Below are 23,400 nucleotides of genomic sequence, written 5' to 3'. Positions count from 1 at the left end.
AGATGTTGACACGACCTGAAGGCCTATCAGGTTCTCATGTGGGAACCCAGCTTCAGGAAACAGAGCCTATGATGAGAGTTTTTTTGAGGGGTGGCTGAAAAGTTCCAGCTGTGTAATGGGTATCTACTGGGGTAGCTGCTTTGTGCTGGTGTTGTGGTGAGGGGGATACGTGGCAAGGAAGAGTTGAAGAGCAGAAGGTGATAGGTGGCCATTGCTGGCTGAGAGGTGGCAGAGGTGTGCAGGAGTCTCTGTTGAGATGGAAGATGGGCAGCTGCTGGCAGCTCAGTAAAAGACTTTGTATTTGGGGGAAAATGTTCCAACATACCTACATGATTTATGATCCAAAATGTCCATTTCAGTTATTTCTGACTCTGGAGCTCTGGAGCGAAATAAACATTTTTCAAAGTGTGTTTCTGTCTCTGCTTTTTACAGTGCCATCTGCCACAAAGACACCCTCTTTTCTTACTTATCTTGTTCCTCTTTTCCAGGTTGGCCTTCCTTCTATGATGTGATCAGCCCCGATGCAATTACTCTCACTGATGATTTCTCCTATGGGATGCATCGGATTGAAATATCCTGCAGTCAGGTTAGTTTATAGCACACAAAGACTGTTCTGATGGCAAAGGCTGCAAAAATCATTACAGAGCGCTGTACTTCCCTCAGATTTGCAAACCTTTCAGTTCCATTAAATAGCAATCATTGTAAGAGAGCACAATGGGTCCTAGGTATAACAGCTGGGTGGAACGAGCCAAAGGCACAAAGGGCTCGTTGGAATGCGCGTCCTTGTCTCGGGTGAGATTTAACAGAGCAGATGTAAATGGCCGGGCTCAGCGCTGAGTCTACAGAAATTGTCTTCCTGAAGAGGGTCCCTTCAAAGGAACTCCTGCGCCTGGCTGACCGGCTGCACATGTGAGCAGCTGAGATGGGAGCTGGAAGCAGCAGAGCGCCTGCCTGTGTGCCGATTCCATCACTGTGCATTACCACGCAGCGGTGCTAACTCATTCCCAGCGCTCATTCCCAGCTCAGTCTTCACAGCTGCCTCAAACAATCCTGTCTGCCGTACTAATGAAGTCAGTAGTCATTCAAATCACGCCCAAATTTTCCGTTATCTGTCTCATTCTACTTGCTCCCACACTTTGTGCTGCCTTCCTCTCCACAAAGGGTATGGCGTGGTCATTACCTGGCAGAGGGAGAAGCTGCTGCTCTGGCATTCGGCAGATGTACCCAGCGGCTTGCAGCCCTCTAGCTCCACATGCTCACATTCCTCTGAGAGAAGCAGTAGCTTCAGCTGGGCCGTGAGAATCTGCTCTTCTCTTCCCAGACAGTGGTGGGATAACTGATTTTGGCACTGATGCTATGCATCTTACTTGCCAATCAGTCCTCGTATATAAATGCTTAGAGTGAGTCAAGAAGCTTCCTGAAAAGAAGCAGCAGCATCTTTATGGAGAATCCACTAACTGCAGTCTAGGCAGAAGGTCTGGCCAGTACAGCATATCTGCTAATGTCTTGTGTACTACATCATTCTGTAGTTTTTACACTTATGATATTCTTGAAGAGAATGAAGATCCATTTAACAATTTTTTGGAACATCAATTTCCCTAAATTCCCACGGGCTGGGAACCTCTTGCTTCACCAGTAATTACTGGAATAACACAAAATGTAACCCACTTCCTTCACCCTTGCTTAGCAGGGCTGAACAGTGCTGAAACAAGTGTGCTACCAACCTGCTGAGCCTGTATCTGCTGATACCCTCCAAGAGACAGTCACAGCTCCTCGGCTCACCAGAGTGAACCCAAGGCAGCCTGTGGTCAGGACAAGGAATTTGGGAGTGCCATTTACCTGTTGCCAAACAAAATAGCACTAGCAGACCTGAGACCCGTAGTATTAGCAGCAGGCACATACAGACACCATAAACTTGGAGCAAAACCAAAAACTGAATTTACAGCATTAAGAAAAGAATACAACCAAAGTTGCTATATAATCCATTGGCAACTTCCGAGCAGTTACGCTGGCTTCCTGGTGCAATAACCCCACAGATGATCGAGTCACACAGGAAAATAGCTCGAGGAGTGGTGAACATCTTTGCAGCCACCGCTCAGCATGGTTAATACCACCACATTGTGTATCCATAACAAAACCATTTCCTCCTTTCCTCGGAGCCCTAGGAATGTGAATTGCACAATCAAAACTCGCAATTTTACTGCAGCTTGGAAATGCACGGGGATTGATATGGCAGGCCTTAGTAAAACTGGAGGGAAGTACCCTCTCCCGCACCCAAAGCCTTATTAATCTTTTGCAGATGAAAAAGTAGCTGCCTTTTCTTTAAAAGTCCTCCCACCTGTCTGGGAGAGTAAAAAAACTCTCTTTTAATCTTCTGCATTATAGAAAATAAACAATGGGGGAAAACTGCCATAATATAAAGAAAAGACATCTATGGGCTTATCCTAGAAATTGCTTTTACATGTTTTTGGAAACACATTACCTGGGATGTATTTAAAAGGTAAAATGGTTAGTGGCAGGTGGAAGTTAATTGCTAATGCATTTGAGGAATAATGTAAAAATTGTTGCATCTCTCTCCCTTTTTTTCTCTTTCCTGCTCAAGAATTCCTTCCCCTGAGGTCTCCCTAAGTATTATTTATACCTGTAAAAGCCAATAAAACTCTGTAGTTGGAGAAGTATTGCTTGCACACCGATAGCTCTGAATAGGTTGCAGCAACTGTCTGCAAGCTAATTTCTGCAGCATCCTACAGCCTATTAGAACCAGGAGGCTTGAGATCCAAGCATACTGACAGTTAGCAGTGACCCCCCTTTTCCTGCTCCTAAACACATATTTCAGATGCTTTACTCTAACCATTTAACCATCCCAGTGCATTCTGCCCAAGATATTCATATATAAGGCTGTGACGCATGATTGTTTCTTTTGGGGAGGCTTTACAGACATGTATGTACGTCCTAGAAAAATGGTCAGCACCTACTCTGTGTGGGAAGGACGGTAAAAATCAATTCATCCTTTGTACTCTCAGCCGAGAACCAGTGTTCTTATGGTGTGATACAGAGGGCTGAATTACGTTCCTTTTCAGGGCAGATGAGTTATAGAGTCCTCTACAGGGAGAATCGCCACATAAATTTTTGGTGAGGGGTAATCTCAAAAGGTAACAAATTTTGCAGTAATCCAATCCTGGTGTGATCCTGCCATCACAAGAAGGTGTAATGAGACTACCTCAAGTTCTAGCACAGCTTTTCAAGTTTTGTGAGGAAAGCCTTTTTGATAGATTGTCTTCGTAGTCTATATGTTTGTGAGCATATTACTCCTGCAGACTGTTTCTCTCTACGGTTTCTCTTGTTCTGTTTCTGTCCAATGGAGAGGGAATGATTTATCTTTGGGTAAATGTTAATCTGGAAAAGATCTGTTTAACACTTCTGGCCAGGAGGTTTTGAAGCATTCTTAGTTGAGATGATTTAATTAGGATGCTGAGCATTTAGAAAAATGTTCTCTCTGGGACACTAAGTTTCTTCAGATTTTTTTTTCAAGGTATGGAAAAGCTTTAATCAGGTGAAGTGCCCCATTGTGAGAAACTCCACTCTGAGAAATGCCTCAGGTTTTCTGCCAAAACTGCCCAAAAAAGGGCCTCCAGTATAAAGGAAAATGAAATAAGAGGTGGCGTATGGAGGAAAGGGTTGTAAAACAGTGATCTTTCAAGAACAACAGGCTTTGTCTTCTGCACTTCCCATGCAACTTTTCTTTGCCTTTTCCCATTTGCCTTGTTTTGTCTTCCTTCCTTGCAAAGCCGAGCAGCTGCTTCTTAACCCAGAGTCATCTGTGCCCTTTCCCATTGCCCTGGGGAGCTCGTCCTGCTGATGCCACGGTCTAGAAGTGTTCCCCAGTGTGCTTCTGGGGTCCTGGCTGGCTGCCCATGCTGTGCCAGCAGCTCGTCTCCGGGAGCTGGGAGCCTGCCCTGGGACATGGCTCTGGCAGCTTTAGCTGCCATTAAGCCCAAAGAGCTCCTGTCCCTCCCTGCTGGCATGAGAGCCTCCCATAGACTTTGAATCTGTTGAGAGAGCATAGTCCGAAGCCAAGACCTTACCTGCATCTGCAGACATCCCTCTTGCTGCCTTGATGAATTAAAAGCAGGAACAGCAGGAGAACATTAGCTGCACATTAACTGCAGGGTAGAGAGTTGCCGTCACTAACTCATTCACCGTTCAGAGCAATCAGTATTGCCTCTATGTATTTGGGATGCTATGAATTAATTAAACGTTAAGAATAATTCGCAGTCCTTAATTTTTGCTGTCTGACTGCGAGCCCACTAACAGTGCTGTGATCTTGGTTACACCATGCCAGCTCTCACTGAGATCAGCTATTGACTTGAAAGGCCGAGGCTCTTTAGGAAAGCAGCATGACTTTCCTGTTCAAGATAAATATTTCTCCAGCGCAAGGTTTTATTTTTTTATTTCTCACGGCAGGCTGTAAAAATGAACTTGAGGAATTCAAGTGACTAATTATAAGAAGCTCTTATTATCCTGATGTGTTGTCAGCCATAATGTGCAGTGAGAGTAATCCTCATTTCTGCATAAGGACCAACTGGACCAGGTTCTTCAAAGTGTTGTACTCTTCTGCAAAGCAGAGGACTGTGCCTTTCTCTCAGGCAGGAGCAGCAGTGTTTGCTCAGCTACGTGTCCCTGTCCCCTACACGCTGCAGAAAGTAGCGTGGGGTGAGCGTTGGGCTCACCCAGCTGAACATGTGCAGTGACACGACGTGAAACATGCAGGAAATTTGGGCTCTAAGTCTTAGGCGCCGGTGATATCTCAGAAGATCATCTTCCCAGATCAGTCTCGTCACTAAATGTGGGTTGTGCATCCCACCCAAAAGGGTGATGTAGGCATCGAAATGTGCTTTCCTGGAAGCAGCTGCTCGGCATTGCTTAATGCTGCTGTGACGCCACTGAGCTGTGCAGAAACCCAGTGATCCTCTATTGTGTTTTGTTCCAGTGCGGGGCTCACCTGGGGCACATTTTTGATGATGGACCTCGTCCAACTGGCAAACGGTACTGCACAAACTCCGCTTCCTTATCCTTCAAACCAGCAGAGAAGAGCAACGCCGGGGAAGGCAGCAGTAGCACCAGTCCTGCCCCAACAGGCAAAGCTGAGCTGTAGGACAGCGCCCCCACGAAAAGCTGCTCTGATCCCACACAACTTACAAGGAATGTTTGCTAAGTTGCCTGCTACCTTATATCCTAAGAATGTGTAAACGTATGAAGGAAGAATTTTGCACCATCGTTTTTCTTCCTCTCCTTTCTGGAACTGAGGCCTTGCCTGCCAGTGCATTTTACTATATTGTTGGGTTGAAAAACATGTTGACTGACTCCACAGGTTTTCTTTTTTCTTTCTTTTCTTTCTTTTTTATTTTTTTTTTTTAATAGATTGCTTTAAGGTACCCTTAACTCAAGAGGCTTTGGCACTATGAGTTACTAGTTTCTCCTTAGTGCTGCATTGCTCTAGGTTTGAACAGTAATCCTTGTGTGGGAGACGGGAATTGTGTTTATCTCCAGCTTATAGGAAACTTCTGGGCATAAGAAATCCTGAATTCCCAGCACATCTACGCTTTGTTCTGACTTGTGAGGCATGCAGCCTTTGGTCATATGTATTCAGCCATCTCCCGGTATCAGCCGCACCCTGCAAAAACTTGTATTTATGGCTGTTCCTTCCCAACTAGAAGAGATGGATCAGATGTAAAGCCCATCCTTTGGCTAATTCCCTGCCAACATTTCAAGGGTGTGGTTGAAAGGGTGTAAACATTGTCTCAGCATCTATTTTTTCCCCTTTGGTATTTAAATCAAGGTTTTAACTAGTAAGGCTCACTTATGCAGGCTACTAATGAGACTTTGTCTTCTTCTGAGGCCTGAAATCTGAATGAAAGCTGAAATCTGCAGGGGGCCATTATATGGGCAAGTGCAGAGATAAACTGGAGAACTGAAGAAGATGCAGAATGACACTGGGCTCTTTATCCCGTCAAGGTTTCAGAAACAGGACAGTTTCTGCTAAAAGGGAGTTTAAGAGTGCAGCAGGAAGAGGGAGACCCTCTGGAAACACAGAGTTTTAAGGTGTAGTTGGCCTGGATGTGTGCTGCCTACAAGGGCACAGCCTTCATTTTGGGCAACTGCGACGTAGGACATGAGTGAGGGGGTTGGTTTAAGGAAAAAAAATTTGAAAAAAGCCTGCAACAATTATCATGTAGTGAAATTTGCTGTCCCATAAGATGCTTTTCACAGCTGCTTTTAGATTTTGTTGGATAAGTTTGCCTTGAATTGTGCATAATGCTGTTCTTTAAGCTGTTAAGACACAGTATTTGCTGACACCGCTTTGCCTTTAAGTATTGCAAGACTTAATGAATATAGTAGTTACTTTTATTAGCAAACTGCATAACTAACATGTTCGAATCTAATTTTATTTCCAGGAGGTGCAAAACAACCACAGAGTTTTATGGAAGCAGGATTGAGGTTTTTATGTCGGTGATAATAAACACATTACCTAAAGTACAAACATCCTTCGATTAAAATATAGCAACTGTAAAAGCATGCAGAATGGCCAGTCGCCTTTTTTTTTGATGACATAAGAACTGCATGAAAAAAAAAGCATACAGTACCTTAACATAGAATAGATGCAAATAATTAAAGATGATAAATATTCAGGGCTGAAGCACTTGGGCTCTGTGGTGGTGAGCACCTACTCACGTGAGTATTCCCCTGGGTGTCACGCAAGGAATTGCTCATCAGCAGGAGGAGAGGCTGATGCCGACTGACCTTGGCTGCTTCAAGGCAGTTGCATTTCTCCTGGTCCCATTGCTTTTTAGCAATTTCTTGTAGAGGGAGTGCTCTTATCCCTCGCTTTTATTTAAAGTAAAGTAAAGTAGATTTTCTCTACCACATTTTCTGACATAAACGTAAAAAAGGCAGCATCTATAAAAATGTGGTACATAAATGTGGTTTAATTCCAGATTGCTGTTGGATTTAAGTGTTATCAAATTTCAGTATATTTCTGCCTTATGTTAAAGAAATATATTACTTAAACTTCAGTATGCAGTAATGTGTGCTGTCCTACAGGAGATTTATTTTTGCAGGATATGGAGTGCAATGAAATGAGTCAATATGGTGAGGTGTATGTGATCTCTGGGAGTTAGACCATTTAACATAGGAAATGCATTGTTCTCTCTTGTGCGCAAACTATAGCATAGCACAGGTCAAGGTAAGACAGATTTCCTTTTATTGCTTTTCGAAGACGCTAGTAAGGGCTGGTATTGAACCCTCCAAATTTCGTTCAGTCTGGTTATGATCATGACAGAGGAAACTTGGGAGCTTTTTCTGTATCTTTACATTTTGCACTGTCTAGATGCTTATGAAAACTGAATGCAAATTCTGTAGAAATAGGAAACTATATTTTATAATATCTCTATTGTTACTCAGATGTTTAAATAGGATACCTTAAAACATCATGTCACATGTTATTTATATATACTATATATATAAAAAATTGCACATGTTTTTTATATATATATACGTACACGCATATATATCTATCCAAGTATAATTTTAGCCTTCAATACCTTTTTAATAACTGAAACCTTTCCTTAAAAGAGTTCAATACTTTTAAGAAATCAAATATACATTTTTCAAATCAAATTTGTTTCATATATTTGTTGTACACAAATAGAAAATAAATTTCTTTATAAATAATTCCATTCTCCTTTCTCATTTATTTGTTTTTGTTTGTTTGCTTGTTTGTGGGCTGCTTTTTTTTTTTTTTTTTTTTTTTTCCATCAGGTTTATATGCCCATAGCTGCAGCATAGGAGCTGCTTTCTCTTGCTTTCCCTTAACTGCAAATATTGGATAGCAGCCCTTTATCTCAGGCAGCTTTCTGGTAGGGGCACAGAACCACAGGGTACCAGGTTGCCTCGCATTTACCAGCCTCTGGGAAAATATCACAAGCATCCAGGCGCAGCAGAGAAGGGGAAATGTTTAGAGAAGGGCTCAGCTTTCACCTTTAGCAAAAGATTTGGCCGCTTCCAAATGACTCGGTGTGGGGGCTGGCGAGTGGCAGACAAGCTGTAGGAGCCCTGCGGTGCCCGGTCTTGGTCTGCAGCCGAGAAATTTGTCTGGAAATCTGGGTTTTGACAAGGCTCCATCTCTAAGGATGCAGGTTGGGAATGCCCTGTGGGCAGCAGGGTAATGCCGCTCAGTAAATCGAGTCAGCAGCAGGCTTTGAAAGATGGGTGCAAGGGAAGGGGAGAGCTTGCAGGCTCTTTTCAAACCTGCTTCATGGTTATATTTGCGGGGACCTGGGTGTTAATGCAAGATCGATTCACATATTAATTGGTCTTAAACATTGCAAGGTGTCATAGGACATACTGCAGATTTATTTTAACAGTTTAATATAATCTTCATTTGTCCAAAAATTAATCCCTTTTAGCCTCTGCCTCTGGCCTGCATTTCCTTTTCAGACCGGTGATGGTTTAATGCTCCTGGACTGATGGCCCAACTGGTACCTGCTGAAATGGGACACACATCTGGGTACCCTGGGTGGCTTTGCTATGCTAAAAATATTCCCTATGTGTATGTGGTTAAAAGTGTGGCCTTACCACAGCAGCTACAGCATGCATACCCTGTGTGGGCAGTCATAGACTGCCATCTGGGTTTATACAGCAAGGGCATTGCTCCAAGAAGGGAGTGCGAGCTTGTGAAGAACTGTGTCAGCCTCTCATTTGTACTTGCAGGTAAGTGGTGTCCAAACGCTTTGTCCTCTCTCATTAAAAGGCAAGGTAAAGCTGAAGCACCCAACTTCAGCCCAGCGCCAGAGGTAGCAATGACCCTTGGGCCTGCCCAACATGCTAGCATGAGGCACAAGACATTAGTGCTCCTTTACAGTGCCCAAAGTGGAGCTCTCTGAGCCACTAGTTATGCCCCATTTCGTTTCCTCTCTTCCTCACCCCAAAGAATGGCTTCTTCCCTCAGTTCAATAAGACCACATGCTAAATTGAGTCTTCTGTTGGAGTGATGCTGAAGGACACATCCTCCCAAGCACCATGCGCAGTGCAGCTGTTGGTAGTCTACTGATGGTACAGAAACATCTCGGTCACTTAGCCTTGTTTTGAAATCCATTTAGCCAACCAAATTGGGTAAAACATGAGGTTAAACCTTCTCTCATAGAATATGTGATTTATATTCATTTTTCTTATTGCTAAGTATGTTACAAAGTGCCTGTGGTTAATGTCAGTGCACAGCCAGGAGTCCTCTGCTCCTTCCAACATGGTCTGTGAGGGGATGGAAGTAGATGATGCAGGCTACTTTACTGGGCCTAACTCAGACTTTCAACATCTCATCCTTCTCATCCTTGAAGGACTGTAAGGATGAAAACAAAACAGATGCCTGCACTTTTGGCATTAAAATCAGTGCATCCAGTACCCACTTGTACACAGAAAGAAAGGGCGAGCATTAAGTGGCACTGGAAGCAAATTTATCAGCTTCCAAATTCTGTAGAACAAGAAAAAACATTGCTTAACTCATTGAACTGATAGCTCTTGGTTTATTGACTATTAAAATGAGGCCACCTACAGGTACCAAAATAAACCTGCAAAAATGTTTAAGCCGGCGTATTTGAATAGTTGCCTTCCATCCTGGCTTGCTCCTTCCTTCTTATAAGAAGAACTGATACTCTACAGGGCCTGACACTGCTCTTCAGATCAAAGCCATGTTTTTCTTTTTTTTTTTAAAAAAAGCAAGATAGTACTTCTAAATGCACTACAATCAGCCAAATCACTGGAATGGCCAAACTCCATGCAGAGGAGGCATGTGACATCCTGAAAACCTTATACAGGCCACCAGTGTAATATTAAATGCACTAAGCAAAAAGGTCTCAGTTATGTCCACATGTTTTTGGGATCAGGACATGCTCGAGCAGCCCAAATTAAGCAGAAATAGTACACTCAGAGATCTTCCCCAGAGACCTCCTAGGACTTATAGCCAGCCTTAGACCTTTCGCTTGGCCAACGTAGGCCAGTAGAAAAGGAGAACCGGTTCCAGAAATAAAAAAAGAAAAAGCTCCCAGTTTCAAACTCCTGTTTTATTCACCTCTTGTTAGACAGCTTTTGAACACTGAAGACATTTCACTCTGCAGATGTCTTAGCCAGGGCAATCTCATTTAGTGCTCTTTATAGCTTTGGTACAGATGATATCAGAGGTCTAAATTCTTCTAGCCAGAAAATTTTACTGTTTTCATATAGCAGATCTGTTTCCATCACCTTCCTTTTCACTTGCTGCAGGGGTTTTATTCTCTTTTATTTTTCAGTAGCTGGCACTACAGACAATGGTGTAGTTTGTGTTTTTTTTTCTTCTCACTGTAGTCTAAAAACTCTCAGAACTGGGATTTCATATGGTTTCAGACTCCATACGTCTCCCTTCTTGTCTGCCCTGGTGCAAGGACTCGCTGTTCCCTAAAAAACAAACAATCCCTTACAGGCAATAGAAGAACCTTAGCAATTTTTGTTTGCCCACTTTGCAGGGAAAAGTAGTTCTTTAGAAAAGCAAATAAAATGTGTCTTTATCATCCCATTAAAATGAACAAGTTGATTTTGTGTGTGGGCTAGTTAGTTTTCATGTTTTTCCAGGCCGCTCCTTCTTCTTGCAGTCTGGCTATTGTCTCTTCCAGTTTACAGCTTTATTATTGTATGTTTCATACAAATGCGAACATCTGGAGAACATCCTCAGGTATAACTGCTGGGCAGTGCAGAAAATATCTGGCATGATCTGAAACAGGTTTTTCTTCCCTTGAAAGCACACTCCTGGGACTGAGAAACTTAGAAGGTCTGTAATGGCGTCGAGAGCCTTTCACCTCCAGAGCACCACTTCACATTTGGCTGGGTCTGTAACAGCCCGCATCCCTTCCCATTTCTTTGCTGCTCACTGTTTTTTTTGTGAAATTAGTTGTTGCTGGTGCCACTTCTCAGAGATCACTGTGGCAGTATCCCTGAGAACATCAGTGGTGCTGGAATGGATGTGGATCTTGAGAAAGGCGATCTCTTTACCTAGCTCCTAATTTGAACAGTTTCTAGGAAAAAGATGTGAAAAGCTTTTTCCTAAACTGAAAAATAATCCAAACAACCTCAGAATTTGTTGTCTCCATACTGCCAACTCCAGCTTTGTGGGCTAGCACCAGTCCAGCAGTCACAAGTGACCATGAATTCAGTATTCTCTGTTGATAAATTGCAATTTTATCTTTGTTTGGCTAGGGCTTTTAGTAGCCTGCCAGCTCAAAACCATTGCCTAATATATCATTAAAGGGCAAATACGTTCCTGTGTACTTCTGTGGCATGTAAGCAGATCCTACCCAAGCCTGGACATTCCAGCATCCTGCTGAGGAAGGAAAGCAGTGCCCCAAATAATTTAGGCTGCAGATTTTCTTTGCAAATCAAATATTTTTTGTTTTCCAACGTCAGACACTTGGGGCTGTTCAGGTCACAAGACGCCAGAGGCTGTTTACTTTGGAAAACAAGGACAGCGGTGGTGGGAGGTGCTTTTAGCAACACCCAAATCTAATGTTTTAAACCAAACAGCAGCCTGGCCAAAGGGCAGCTTAACTCATCCTTACTGACACCATGACATAGAGGGAGGGCATCCAAGAGCTGACTGACGTACATGCAGCAGGAATAATATTTGGTATTCTCACTTACGAACTCAAATACCTCAAAGCATGTGGGGGATCCTCAAATGAGAGGAATAAATATTTTGCATTGACTGCAGTCAATGTTTACAGTGGAAAGTGATTTCTTCAAAGGTTGAGACAGTGCCCAGTAGTGGGTTACGTCTGAAAGCGTGTTGGCCGTAGAGGAGCAGCACTTTTCCTACACCCAGGAGCCACGTGGGATGGTCGGTTTCCCTCTGCCCTTCAGGTATGTTATTTCATCTTTCATTTGGCTCAGCTGTTCAGGCTGTGGAGATTTCTCCAAGCCAGGTTTCCTTCTAAGTCATTAGTGGGAAAATCAAGCAAACAAACAAGCAAACAAAAACCCACAAAACCACAGAAATGGAAGAAATGGATCCTTGAGAAGTTGATACAGAGTAGCAAGACAAAAAGTGAGAAAGGTTCCTACTATCAGTGCAAATGGAGGCACTTTATTATACAGTTTTCCTTTCCTTTTGCATTGCATTGCAGGGCCGAGACTGACTGAGGGGGATGCAGAGCTTTGCTTCTGCTTGCTGACAGACCAAGCCTGGTCGTTTTAAGGGGATGGGAATTGTCCTACCTGAGGACAGCTCAGCTGAAACAGCATGGTCTCCTAGAGGTTATCAAATCTGCTCTGGAGAAACCATGCATCTCCAGCCATTATATCCCTATCTGGGTGGCCACGTAAAAGCTTATAACATTATTTTGTTAGAAGTGTATGCGACTTTCTGTCTGTGGGCTGTTTTTATCCTTGCTTTTTCACCACAAACCAAAATTGCCATAGATAACTGCTTTCACTCGGTGAAGACATTTGTTTCCTGTTGATATTTAATTAGTAGGTGCATTCTGCGGGTCAAGTTAGAGGGCAAAAATAAAAGCCAGTTTTAGATGATTCAGCCCATTCTTAACCAGCAAGCTGGTGTTCAGCAATGTTAAACTGTAATAAAAATCCACATCTATGTGGGCTCACCTAGAGTTTCACAACAGCAGTGAGGATAGGGCACATAGCTTCCTATTTCAAATGTCTTCAAAACATCCCTTCAAAGAATCTCTATTAGGTGTTAGGAGTATAGGGGCTGTGGCATCCAGTTACACAGCTCTGACCGTTTCAGGGAGGTGAATAAAATAGGGTTGGTTTCAGAAGCATGCCGTGAATGGATTACTGTTTTACCCCTGAAAATACACATTTCTTCCAGTAGTATAAAAGTGAGGGGCGCATTTATACCACCAGTGTAGGAAACACACATCTCTTTTCTCCAATGACTGAACTAATGAGAGCCATCAAACTTGCTAATGGTTGAGGGAAAGCCTTTCAGTGCCTTGCGCTGGCACAATGTAAGTGTTTTCTGTAGGGTTACTTCCGACTGACACCACCAGTGTGAATGAGAGGCAAAAAACCAGCATCAACACAGCCCGATAACCCATGTTCTCTTAAAGGCAGCAAGAGAGGACAGAGGAGCAAGTCCACCGGCCCTGGCAGAGAACATATAAACTGCCAAACACATGCTCCCTGACTTTGAGCCTTACCTAGTGGATACATCTCCAAGTTAACTACATTTTAAGCCACAGATATTAGAGGAAATGGAATACAAACTCTGCCACTTCCTGAAAGGGAGGAAGAAAGGACAAAATGGCAGCACTAAGCCACTGGAACAGGTGGCCGTCCTTGAGCCACACCAGGTCAGCAGCCATGAGGACAGACTGGGAGGTGCCTACAGGCAGATCCCAAAGGTTGGGAGTCCCAGAGATTGTCCCGTTGGCATTTGCTTTCCAAATGTATGTGCTATGCTGGGCGATACATCATCTTAATGTGTTTGCCATTATGCAAGGAAGAATCTGGCCTCTGTTCCACTTGATTCAGGAACCAAAGAGCTTGTCCTCACTGCGATTCGTGGGCCAAGCAGACAACAGAGTAAGGGCTGCAGAAGAGTAAGGCTGGGGTTGTTTACAAGATGATACTTAGAGATGCCTTCAAATCAGCTGAGGGAAATGCTGCTTTTAAAAGCCAGACGTTAGCTAAGAATATTTATGTTTTGAGAGTAACGGGATAACTTGGGACAAAATGCTCACCTCCAGCTCACAAAGCGTTTTCATACCCAAGATTGTGTTACAGTTCAGAAAATTCACAGCAAAGTCTCCAGGTTTGTTTGAAGACATGCATGAAGAATTATATGGTGAAACGTTTCATTCTGGCTGTGAAAAAAGTTAATTCAAAACAACTAAAACGTCAGCCATAAAGATGTACAACATTTTTCAGGAAGCCTTGTCCACCCTGAACAAATGTTTTCATAAAAAACAGCCTGCCCGTAATAATCACTGTTATTGAAAAGACATCCCAAGGTTGCTGTATGGAAATATGTTAAATACGTTCTGAAATTCAATCTAATATAATTTCAACATTAGAGCTCATTCATAATCCTGTATTAAAAGGCTATGCAATTTTCATGAAATATGTCTGTCTGTGTAATCATGAATGCCGAATATTGTCATGGCTTTCCAGGAATTTTCAACCTCAATGCAGAGGAAAGAAAACTCTTCCAACTGGACTTTTACACCACTGAGCAGAAATAACAATAACAGCTCTAAATTTAAAATAAACACTTCTGGAAAAATACTATCTTTTAAAAGAGGCTGCAGTCTGAATTTCAAGCTACTGGTAATATGACACAGAGGCTTCAGGCATGCCTATGGCTACAGCCCTTTGCTTCGTGCAATACTGAGGACAAACAGGAATCTGTTTACTAACACCTAGATTTAGAAAACCATCCCTTTGGATGATTTTGGCCTAACCCTCATAAATACTAGTTTTGAACCCCCAGGTGTGCAGCTGGATGCAGCCATTGCTCAGGTTATCAAGCTGAGTTTTGCCAGCCCTTGCTAATTCTGCACTGCACAGCACCACAATTGCATGTGGCATTGAAGAGTGGAAGGGTAAAGAGAAAATCTCCAGCCCTGCCATACACCTGAAGTGCTTGTATGAGTACAGCAGCTGCTTGCCACAAATTTCTCTGTCTTTGGAATTTTCTGAAAGAATCAAAGCTTAATAGCCTGGTACTTGCACACGCAGAAAGGTGAGGAGTGGGAAAATTTCTGCGTCTCTCTCTAATGCTCCTATTCACCGATGGCTCTTTGATATTTCTCCTTTTTATGAGCAACATTTTTTTTATTAGTGGAATATTGCTGGTTCCGTGGCATGACTTTAAAATGATAGGAAAAATTATACAACTGGGATCTCAATTATTCAGCACAGCCATTTTAATCCTTCATGTTATTTGATCCAGTACAAGGCAATATACGTCTTATTTCCAATTAGAATACAATTCTCACTATATTCATCATATATCGATGTCTGCTTTTCCATTTGCCAGAGACATGAAAGGCTGTGATTCAAAGAGTGCCTTTCAGACTGCCCCACTTGTGGACAATTATAGGGTGTCAGCAGGCTGTGTGTAGGTTGGGGAAGAAAGGAGAGGAGAGGAGAGGAGAGGAGAGGAGAGGAGAGGAGAGGAGAGGAGAGGAGAGGAGAGGAGAGGAGAGGAGAGGAGAGGAGAGGAGAGGAGAGGAGAGGAGAGGAGAGGAGAGGAGAGGAGAGGAGAGGAGAGGAGAGGAGAGGAGAGGAGAGGAGAGGAGAGGAGAGAGGAAATGTCACCCCTGGTGGGAGTAACAAGTTGCTGTGCTGTAGCACATAACTTCACCACTCTGCCTCTCTTTTCCCATCCACATAAATAGAGAACAAAAGCCTTCTATCTAATGCTTGCAAAATATCTCGAAAGACATCTTGAAAGCCTCCAGTGACTGTAAAGCTGATATTGACTGCAAAGCTGAGTGTCCCTTCTGTGAACTGCAGAAAGAAACATGCACTCAAGACTTATCCCAGCTGTACACTACCAAGTTAGCATGATGTGAAAACTTTAATATTCTTCTGGCTTCAGCCATTCATACCCAGACAGTGCCACCTACAGAGGGCCATGTCACCAAAAAAAAAAAAAAAAAAAAAAAAAAACCAACAACAACAAAGCCAGATGGGCAAAGATTTGCACCATAGACATGTGGTCCTACTCACCCCTTGCTTAGCCCACAGTTGATAATGAACCTGGGTGGGTGTCAGCATTCACCTTGTGAGCATTTGCCCCTATCCTGTGCTCACAGGAAAGACAAAGTCTGCTATTTGCATGAGCAAACTCTTCAGAAAATTGTCCTTCTGGGTTAATAGATGTGTATCCAGCTTTAGTTGACCAAAAAGCATGGGAAAGGCCTTTGGCCCACGGAAATGTGCCTACACCCATGATGCACTTGAAAGAGATTTCAGGCAGACTGTCCATCTCTCCTGTTTTATGGTCCCTTTGAAAACGGGTTTACCTTTATTCCCTTGGTGGCTTAAGTATGGTATGGAAGTCTGAACCTCTGAACTGTTTCCATCTAAGATTTTGCTTCTTTATGTACATTCAAAGAGCCCTGGAAGGTCACCAGATTGCTGTAAGATGATGTTGAGAAGATGGATGGGGAACAGTGATATGATATATATGAGAATTATATGATATGAGAACTCGAAGGGACCCTGTGAAATTTCCAGACAGGAGGTTTAGTGGAAGCAAGAGGCAGCATCTTTCTGTACAGCATGGAGTTGCTCTGTGGGACTCATTGCTGCAGGATGGTATAGGATGCACAAGCACATGCAGACTCCGAGGGATTAGGCAAAATGTTCGAAGTACAGGTACCTACTATTTAAAACCAGTGATACAGTTGCAGACATGAGTTTGCAGCTCTGGAAGTTGTGCTTCATTCTTTTAAAATAATGGCTGGTCTGTGCTGCAAAATAAAAGGACCAAAACACATTGCGCTGTGTTTGAACTGGTTTTATCAATGACTATTTTTACTGTAGGTGGCAGATGTTTGAAATAATCCAAATACACAGTGCCTTGCAAAAGTGTGTGAGGGTGTGCTCCCACAGCACTGAAGTTTTGTGATGACTTTCCAGGGCCCTCTTTAAGAACTGCTCCCTTGCTAATCTTGATAGTGAGCTCTAAGAGTAATGCTAACACTGGGAAATGCTTCATCTCCTTATAGACAACTTCTGGCAAGGGCTTTTACAAGAAGATCAAAAAGCAGATCTATATTTTCACGTAAATATTTGAAAAGTATTATGCTGAAAATACTCTCTTTTTTTAAGTTTTAAACTCTACTGGTAGGTAGGGAGAAGGGCTATAATAACTGTAACATCACGTAGCTGTGGCATCCCGAATGTGGGGATGAAGGGACAGAGAAAGTCCAGACTCTGGCAGAAGGAAGCTTTTCCAGATGTAGCTCCACATTTACATGGGGAACACCTGAGATTTAGCTTATGGTTGCCCTAACGAGGAACAAGAAATTTACCTAAAATGATGCAGCTGGGCTACCTGCATCCTTTTGAAGGCGAGAGGGAACAGCCCCATCATTTCAGAGGTGAATGGACACAGCCCTGAGAACTGTGACTCCTCCAAAAGCCTCTGCCCAGCAGAAAGGCAACAGAAGGGAGCTGCTGAGAAACTCGCTGCCATTTCTGCAGGATGGGTGAACTCTGCTGCTCAAGATGTCCTTCAGGATGTCACCTGCATGTTCCTTGTCCTCTCTGTGTGTCTGGTGGCCTTTGCAAAGGCTGAGCAAGCAGTCCAGAGCTTCCATCGTGTGGGTTTGTGTCAGCATGTCACTTTAAAGTAGTTCAAGTAAGAGAGCTGGGGGAACAGATGAGGAGGAGGGAGGCAGGAAACATATCATAAATCCACAGCAAGAGGGGCTCTGAAGTAAGAGAATTAAAGACTCTGGAAAACACATAAAGATCTGCCATCGAGAGGGCACTGTCAGTGCAGTTTGCTTTTTATTTCCTAGTGTGCAATACGATATAAAAAAAAGTTCACCTTGGCTAGATGATCCATGAAAGCACGTATTTCGTATGAGATTTATTTTTTGTCCGCGTAGACCTGGCGTTTCCAGAGGCGGGTGGCTATCCATCACCGTCCCATAACACGAGGACATTCCTCCCCCAGACCATCAGCAAAGCTGGCTCCTTTGGGTGCCACCAGCACCCACGGTGTCCTGGGGACCTTCCCCTTCACGTGCACTTCCCGACACACTTCTTTTTGTTTGCACTTTTCACTGAAAGAGAGCTGAACAGAAGAATGTAGAGTTAAATAAAAAATAATGGAGAAAGATCAGACTGAAATAATCCCCCCCACACCCCAAATCCCACTTGTGCAATCATCAGATACGTGAGGCTTTGCACTTTCTCATGTTGCTATTGTAAAAAGAGAGAGAAAATTTGAATCCACTCAAATGTTATGGAGAGTCTCAAATAGTACAAAGGGTTTCTGTAGGCACATATCCCACTGCAGGGATCTGAATTTCCCTCAACACCCAGAATATTAAGCAACTTGGGCCTTTGCTTTTAGGCAGAGATTTGAGATGGGAACATCCTGGCTTGCCTAAAAATGACTGGGGAAAGGAAAAAAATTGCCAGCACAGCAACCATCAGCCTCTCTGGGATATAGCTTTATCTCCTTCAGCTATCCCTGACACCTTCATGGGACTTAACATGCCCAAAATGGGGAAAAGGCCTCCAGGCTCTGGCTGAAAGAGTCCGAGATGCAAGCGAACCATTTGTACCATGTAACAGCTCCATACAGGATGAAAAATAATTTCTCTACAAGTGCATGAGCTGGGACATCACAGCCCATGAGGCTGTGGGTGAAGCAAACATCTCCAGGAGGACAGAGACTGCCCGGAGAAGTGCTTTCTTGCCCTTTTCAACCAGATTTGCCACCATTCTGCCTCACATAGCAGTCCCGCTTGCAGCACTGCCCTTTGGGGTTTGTTGGGAGCTGCAGAAGCTGCAGACCCTGCACGTCGGCCTTTCAGGTTGGAAGTGTTGAGGGCAGGGATACCCGCTGCAGGCCTTGGAGGTCTTCCTGGCTTCCTCTCACCCCACCCACCCACTCCAAGTAACTGGAGTTAGAATCATAGAATATCCTGAGTTGGAAGGGACCCTTCTTCATGACTATTGCACAAACGCTGCTGAAGCTGGGAAATAGAGCTGAACAGTGCAAAAAATAAATCTACAGGGCTCCTCATTTCTAACCAGAAACCCAACCCGACTGCTTTCAGGGTGAGGTAGGGCCCTGGCTGTCTGAACGTGAGGGAGCTGTGAGGGGCTGGAGGTGGCTGTGGCTGGCATTGCTCCTCCTAGTCCTGGGCATGGACCCACCCTATGGACTGTGGGGCCTGGGAGCTGCGGGGACAGTTACTTGAGGGAGAAGAAAGAATTGACACGATACTATTTATTTGCCAGTAATTCAGGAAAATGGGTAAATTCAGTGACCAGAGTAATGAGCATTTCAGTGCTGTGGGGCTGCGTGTTTGTGGGCTCACAGAATCATCTAGGTTGGAAGAGACCTCCAGGATCACCGAGTCCTACCTCTGACCTAACACTAACAAGTCCTCCACTAAACCCGATCTCCAAGTCCGTTCTGCATTTCCTTTCCCTTGGCACTGCTTCCTATTTTCCCATCCGTGTGGATTTTCTCTTTCCTTCATCTCTGACTTCGCAATGGCCACAGAAGTGCATCTGCTTCAGCGTCTTCTGGAAAAGCTGTGCTCCCTCTATGGGAGAAAGACGGCAGATCTTGTCTGCAGCCAGCCCTTCCCAGCGCCTGAAAGGCTGCTCAGCCAAAATTTCACCCTGGTTTTGTTTCTTCTGATTATAAAAGTAGCAGCAGGTTGCTGCTGCACGTGTATTTCAGGAGGCTTTAGCAGGCTCTCAAGGCTGGTTTTTGGAAGTGGGTCCGGGGGTCAGTCCCCATGTGTTTTTTGGTTAAAATGTAGGCTAAATGGCATACATGGATGTCCTTGCATGCGTGTGCCTGGTCCATGGCTCCAGCACAGGACAGGCTGTGGGAAGAAAGGGAGGGTTTAATCCACATGGCCCAAGCACCCTGCATCCTAAAGGATGGGATGATAGGGGTGTGGGGGCAGGAGGACCAGGGGTCCTGTTCCCATGTGGGTCTGGGGCTGGGGCAGCTGGGGCTGTGGGTCCCGCCAAGGGTCCCATGGGTCTGGGGGGATGTTTGCCGACTTCAGCCCCCAGCCCCTTGGCACACAGCCCGGTCCCATGAAATATAAACCAAAGAAGCATAAACAGATGATTACATGAAAAATATATCATGATTAGCCAGATAGATCCCAAATGTTTGTTCTGTAAACTGCAACAGGCAGCACAAGTGTTCTCTGCAGCTGCAGTTTCTCATCTTATTTGTGTAAGTGTGCCATTAAGCTTAGACATGGGCAAAATAATCTTTCCTTGATTCTCACTTAAGAAGCTGCTTAAAAATATATTATGTCAATGTCTGATTCAAACCTTTTGCGACTGGTATTATACAAACTGGTTCTCACTTCATAGGCAATCTTTGTGCGTTTTTTCTGCCGGGTTACTTGCTTTTCGCCCTTAAGTCAGTAAAGTGGTTTGTTTTGTGAATGAAAGCTGGATGCCTTTAGCAAGATGGCAGTAACACTGACCTCTGCTCATGCACTGAATTCCTGCCCGGTGGGAGGCGAGGTTGAAGGGAAGGGTGAGCTCCTTGATGGCCAGAACCTGCTGAGCGCCGGGCTGTGAACCTGCCAGCAAAGGGAACCGCTCGGAGGGCTTCGTGGACAAGCCCAACGAAGCCATCCTTCTCCCCCTTTAGTTTTAACCATCTGCTGGAAAGATGGGTCTGATTCATCACAGCTTGGTAGAGAATTTTTTTAATATTGAAAATGGCAATAAATTGGGGAGGGGGGGGAGGTAAACTTTAATTTTCCTATTGCTACTGCCTATATGAGAGCAGACTATCTGAATTTCACAGCATGAAACATTTAGTGAGGACAATGCTAAAAATCAAAACCAAACTCCTCCAGCCATTTCCCAAGATAGGCAGCAGGTTTTATAATGCTTGGATCCTAAAAAGCATTCTGGGAGGGGGATAATCTGGAAAAGAAAAGTTTTTGTGAAGTTGATTGTCGGCAGCATCTTCCAACATCTAGTGCATGAGAGCTGTTCTGAGGGAGACGTCTGCAATTTAAAATGCTACTGGGCTCTGAAAAGGTATTGTGTAAAAATAGCAACTTTTCGTTTTATCGTTTCATCTGCTGAATAAGGTGATAAAACCTGTGACCTGAGTTTTTTAACTTGGAGAGGCCCCAAAGTAAGTCAAAACCCAGAAGGTTCACAGAGGCTCAACTGGAAAACACACTGGAGGTTTTCTCTCCTTTGTGTCTTCTCAGTCCATCAAAACCAAGGCAGCATTCGGAAAGTTAGCTGTGGACTGCTCTCATTTTTACACCATCAATACGTTCACTAACTAATCCTCCTCCTCTTCCTCATTTTTCCCCTGCCACTTTGACAACCAATTTGCTTCATCTGCAGATGAAACCTGCAACCATATTGAAAGTGGAGCAAGATGTCCACAGCCCAAGACAAACTGCAGCCAAAGCAATTGCAATTGCAGCACTTTATTTTAGCTCTCACAGCATTGTCAGTAAAGAAGAAACCCATTAACATCATTGGAATTACACCAGCCCTAAGCTGGTTTCATGGAGATTGGCATCTAACTTTGGTGATGGTTTCATCTGCAAATTGAGCAGATAGAAGTCACTGGGAGATCATCAAATCAGAACTCAGCAACTTTCATTTTCACTTTATTTTTATTTTCATTTTGAGAAACAACATAGTTTTTTATCCTTGCCAGAGTCTACAAGAACTAGTTTGAACTACTCCCACCACCTAAGACAATACTTTTTCCTTATAAGGTGAGCATGCTGAATATAGCTTATCAATGCAGTTGTTCCTTTTCTCCTTTAATTCACCTCCTGACCTTTTGAAATTACTTTGCTCAGCAAAGGACAATAGGGCCAATCCAACTCCCATTAAAGTCAGCAGGAGTCCTTTCACTGACTTCAGCTGAAGTTGGGCTGGGCCCAATAAGACTAGCTTTAAGAGTTAAAAATAGTAACTCGTACAGACCTTTATCTTACCTCCTGTGTCTTGATAACTGACCTCCCATGGTGTTCACTGGGGCAGGATCAGGCCCCTAAAGCTGAGTTAAGCTGTTATGGGCCTAATCCCATAACCCCAAACTTATAAAGTGGTTGCATTTCCTTTTTTTAATCACACAGGAATATTTGAGAAGGACTCATGACTTTTTGAATGGGGAAATGCTTCCGGCTGAACAGCCTGAATTCATCTTCGGGCTGAGTTGTGCCCCAGAGCCTTCCCTTCTTAAAACAGGAAGATGACAGGGTCAAGGCTCAGAGGTGACCCCATGCATCTCCTTCACTCTTCTTCTTTCCTGCTGTCTTCACACACGAACACCATCCTGCTTCTTTGCCAGGTGACCCCAGCTCCCAGCCTCTGCAGTGTTTGCTGTCCCATAAGATAAGTGCCTCTGCTGCCTGCCTGCAAGTGAGCAGAGCTGCTCCTGGAGGGGTTTAGCCCCAGCAGGTGCCCACCAGCAAGGTGGTAGTGTGGTCGCCTCTTGGTCTGATGGGAGGAGGTAGGCTGGATTTTGTTCTTTGTTACACCCTTGGACAGGTAGACTAAGCATTTGTTTTCTAAATAATGCTTAAAATATACCCTAACATGAGGAAATTTCCACCAACCGTCAGTCTGTTTTATGATGTGGATTTTCCAGCAGCTCTGGACATGACACAAAGCTGATTTTTTTTTTTTCCTCTCTTTATTGCCTTTTCATGATGCTCTTTTTCCCTTTCTTTCTAATTACCTTATGACAGCTCTGTGTGGAAGACTTGTCTCTAGCACACTGAATTGTTTCACCACTGAGAGAAGAAAGAAGAAACTGCAAATCGCTGTTAAAATTACCACCTACCGTAGAGGTGGCTGCGTGTTTTATTCAGGAGACCCCAGATCACAAATTTTCTTTGGGCTAAAAATAAATCCACTTGCTGGCATCTGCGAAGAGCATTTTCCAACGTCAGAAAACTGCCCCACAGTCAGAGTAATTTGTAGCAGCCACCCAGGGAAAGGTAGGCTCGACGCCGCAGACACGCTGCGAGACAGGACGCAGCCCCGCTGCAGAGAGGCAGATGCTGTTTGCTGCTCACCCTGGTGTCATGAACCGTTCTCCTGTTTCAGCAGAGTCTAAATTTACCCACTCCCTTAAATATAGATATACAGAAAGAGCTCTCAGATATCCCCGGCTTCTCCCTGCGGGTGGAGGAAGAGCCCCCCTTGCTGCCTGACACCGTCAGCAGCGGTATTCTGTGTGCTCTCCCAAATGCACTGCAGCATCAACATCAGTCACTTCAAAGGGTTCTTTCATGTACCACATATTTTTTTATCCAGAAGGCACAAGCGAGAGGCAGATCTGGCTGAAACTGGCTTTTTTTTTTTTTTTTTTTTTTTTTCAGCTCGCCACTTGTGTGGCCCCTTGGAAAGGTCTCAGAAGAGTGAACAAACTTTCCGTGCAAGCAGGTGTAAGATATAAAGCTTTTTCTGTCACCTGTTGTTAGCACTGCGAAGTAATTAATGGCTTTGTGTTGCTCTCAGGGGTGTAGGTCCTACTGAGTGCAGGATTCCCCCCCTGCCTGCAGCACAGAGCAGTCCTGTTCCCTGGGTGGGACGGTGAGCAGAGGTGGGCAGCTCCCAGTCATCTCTGCTGGG

General features: G+C 44.1%; 1 protein-coding gene and 1 long non-coding RNA gene across 3 annotated transcripts in view; both read left to right on the top strand.

Moving 5' to 3' along the window:
* Nucleotides 1–7,731, top strand: part of MSRB3 (methionine sulfoxide reductase B3) — an 83,371-nt gene extending 75,640 nt beyond the window's left edge. For both annotated transcript variants that reach the window (XM_084511454.1, XM_084511453.1), the window contains 2 exons: nt 489–586; nt 4,991–7,731. In XM_084511454.1, coding sequence (XP_084367580.1) covers nt 489–586; nt 4,991–5,155 — 263 coding nt within the window. In that variant the 3' untranslated portion in view covers nt 5,156–7,731. The remainder of the gene's footprint in view (nt 1–488; nt 587–4,990) is intronic.
* Nucleotides 7,732–21,768: 14,037 nt separating this feature from the next.
* LOC311422219 lies at nt 21,769–22,701 on the top strand. The gene is made up of 2 exons (XR_014685233.1): nt 21,769–22,273; nt 22,512–22,701. It is a non-coding gene; the product is annotated as an uncharacterized lncRNA (long non-coding RNA).
* The last annotated feature ends 699 nt before the right edge of the window (nt 22,702–23,400 follow it).

The sequence above is a fragment of the Aythya ferina genome (genome assembly GCF_964211825.1).
Source record: "Aythya ferina genome assembly, chromosome: 1".
Lineage (NCBI taxonomy): Eukaryota > Metazoa > Chordata > Aves > Anseriformes > Anatidae > Aythya > Aythya ferina.
The sequence above is the reverse complement of the archived record's forward strand: the minus strand, read 5'-3'. Positions and strand labels throughout refer to the sequence as shown.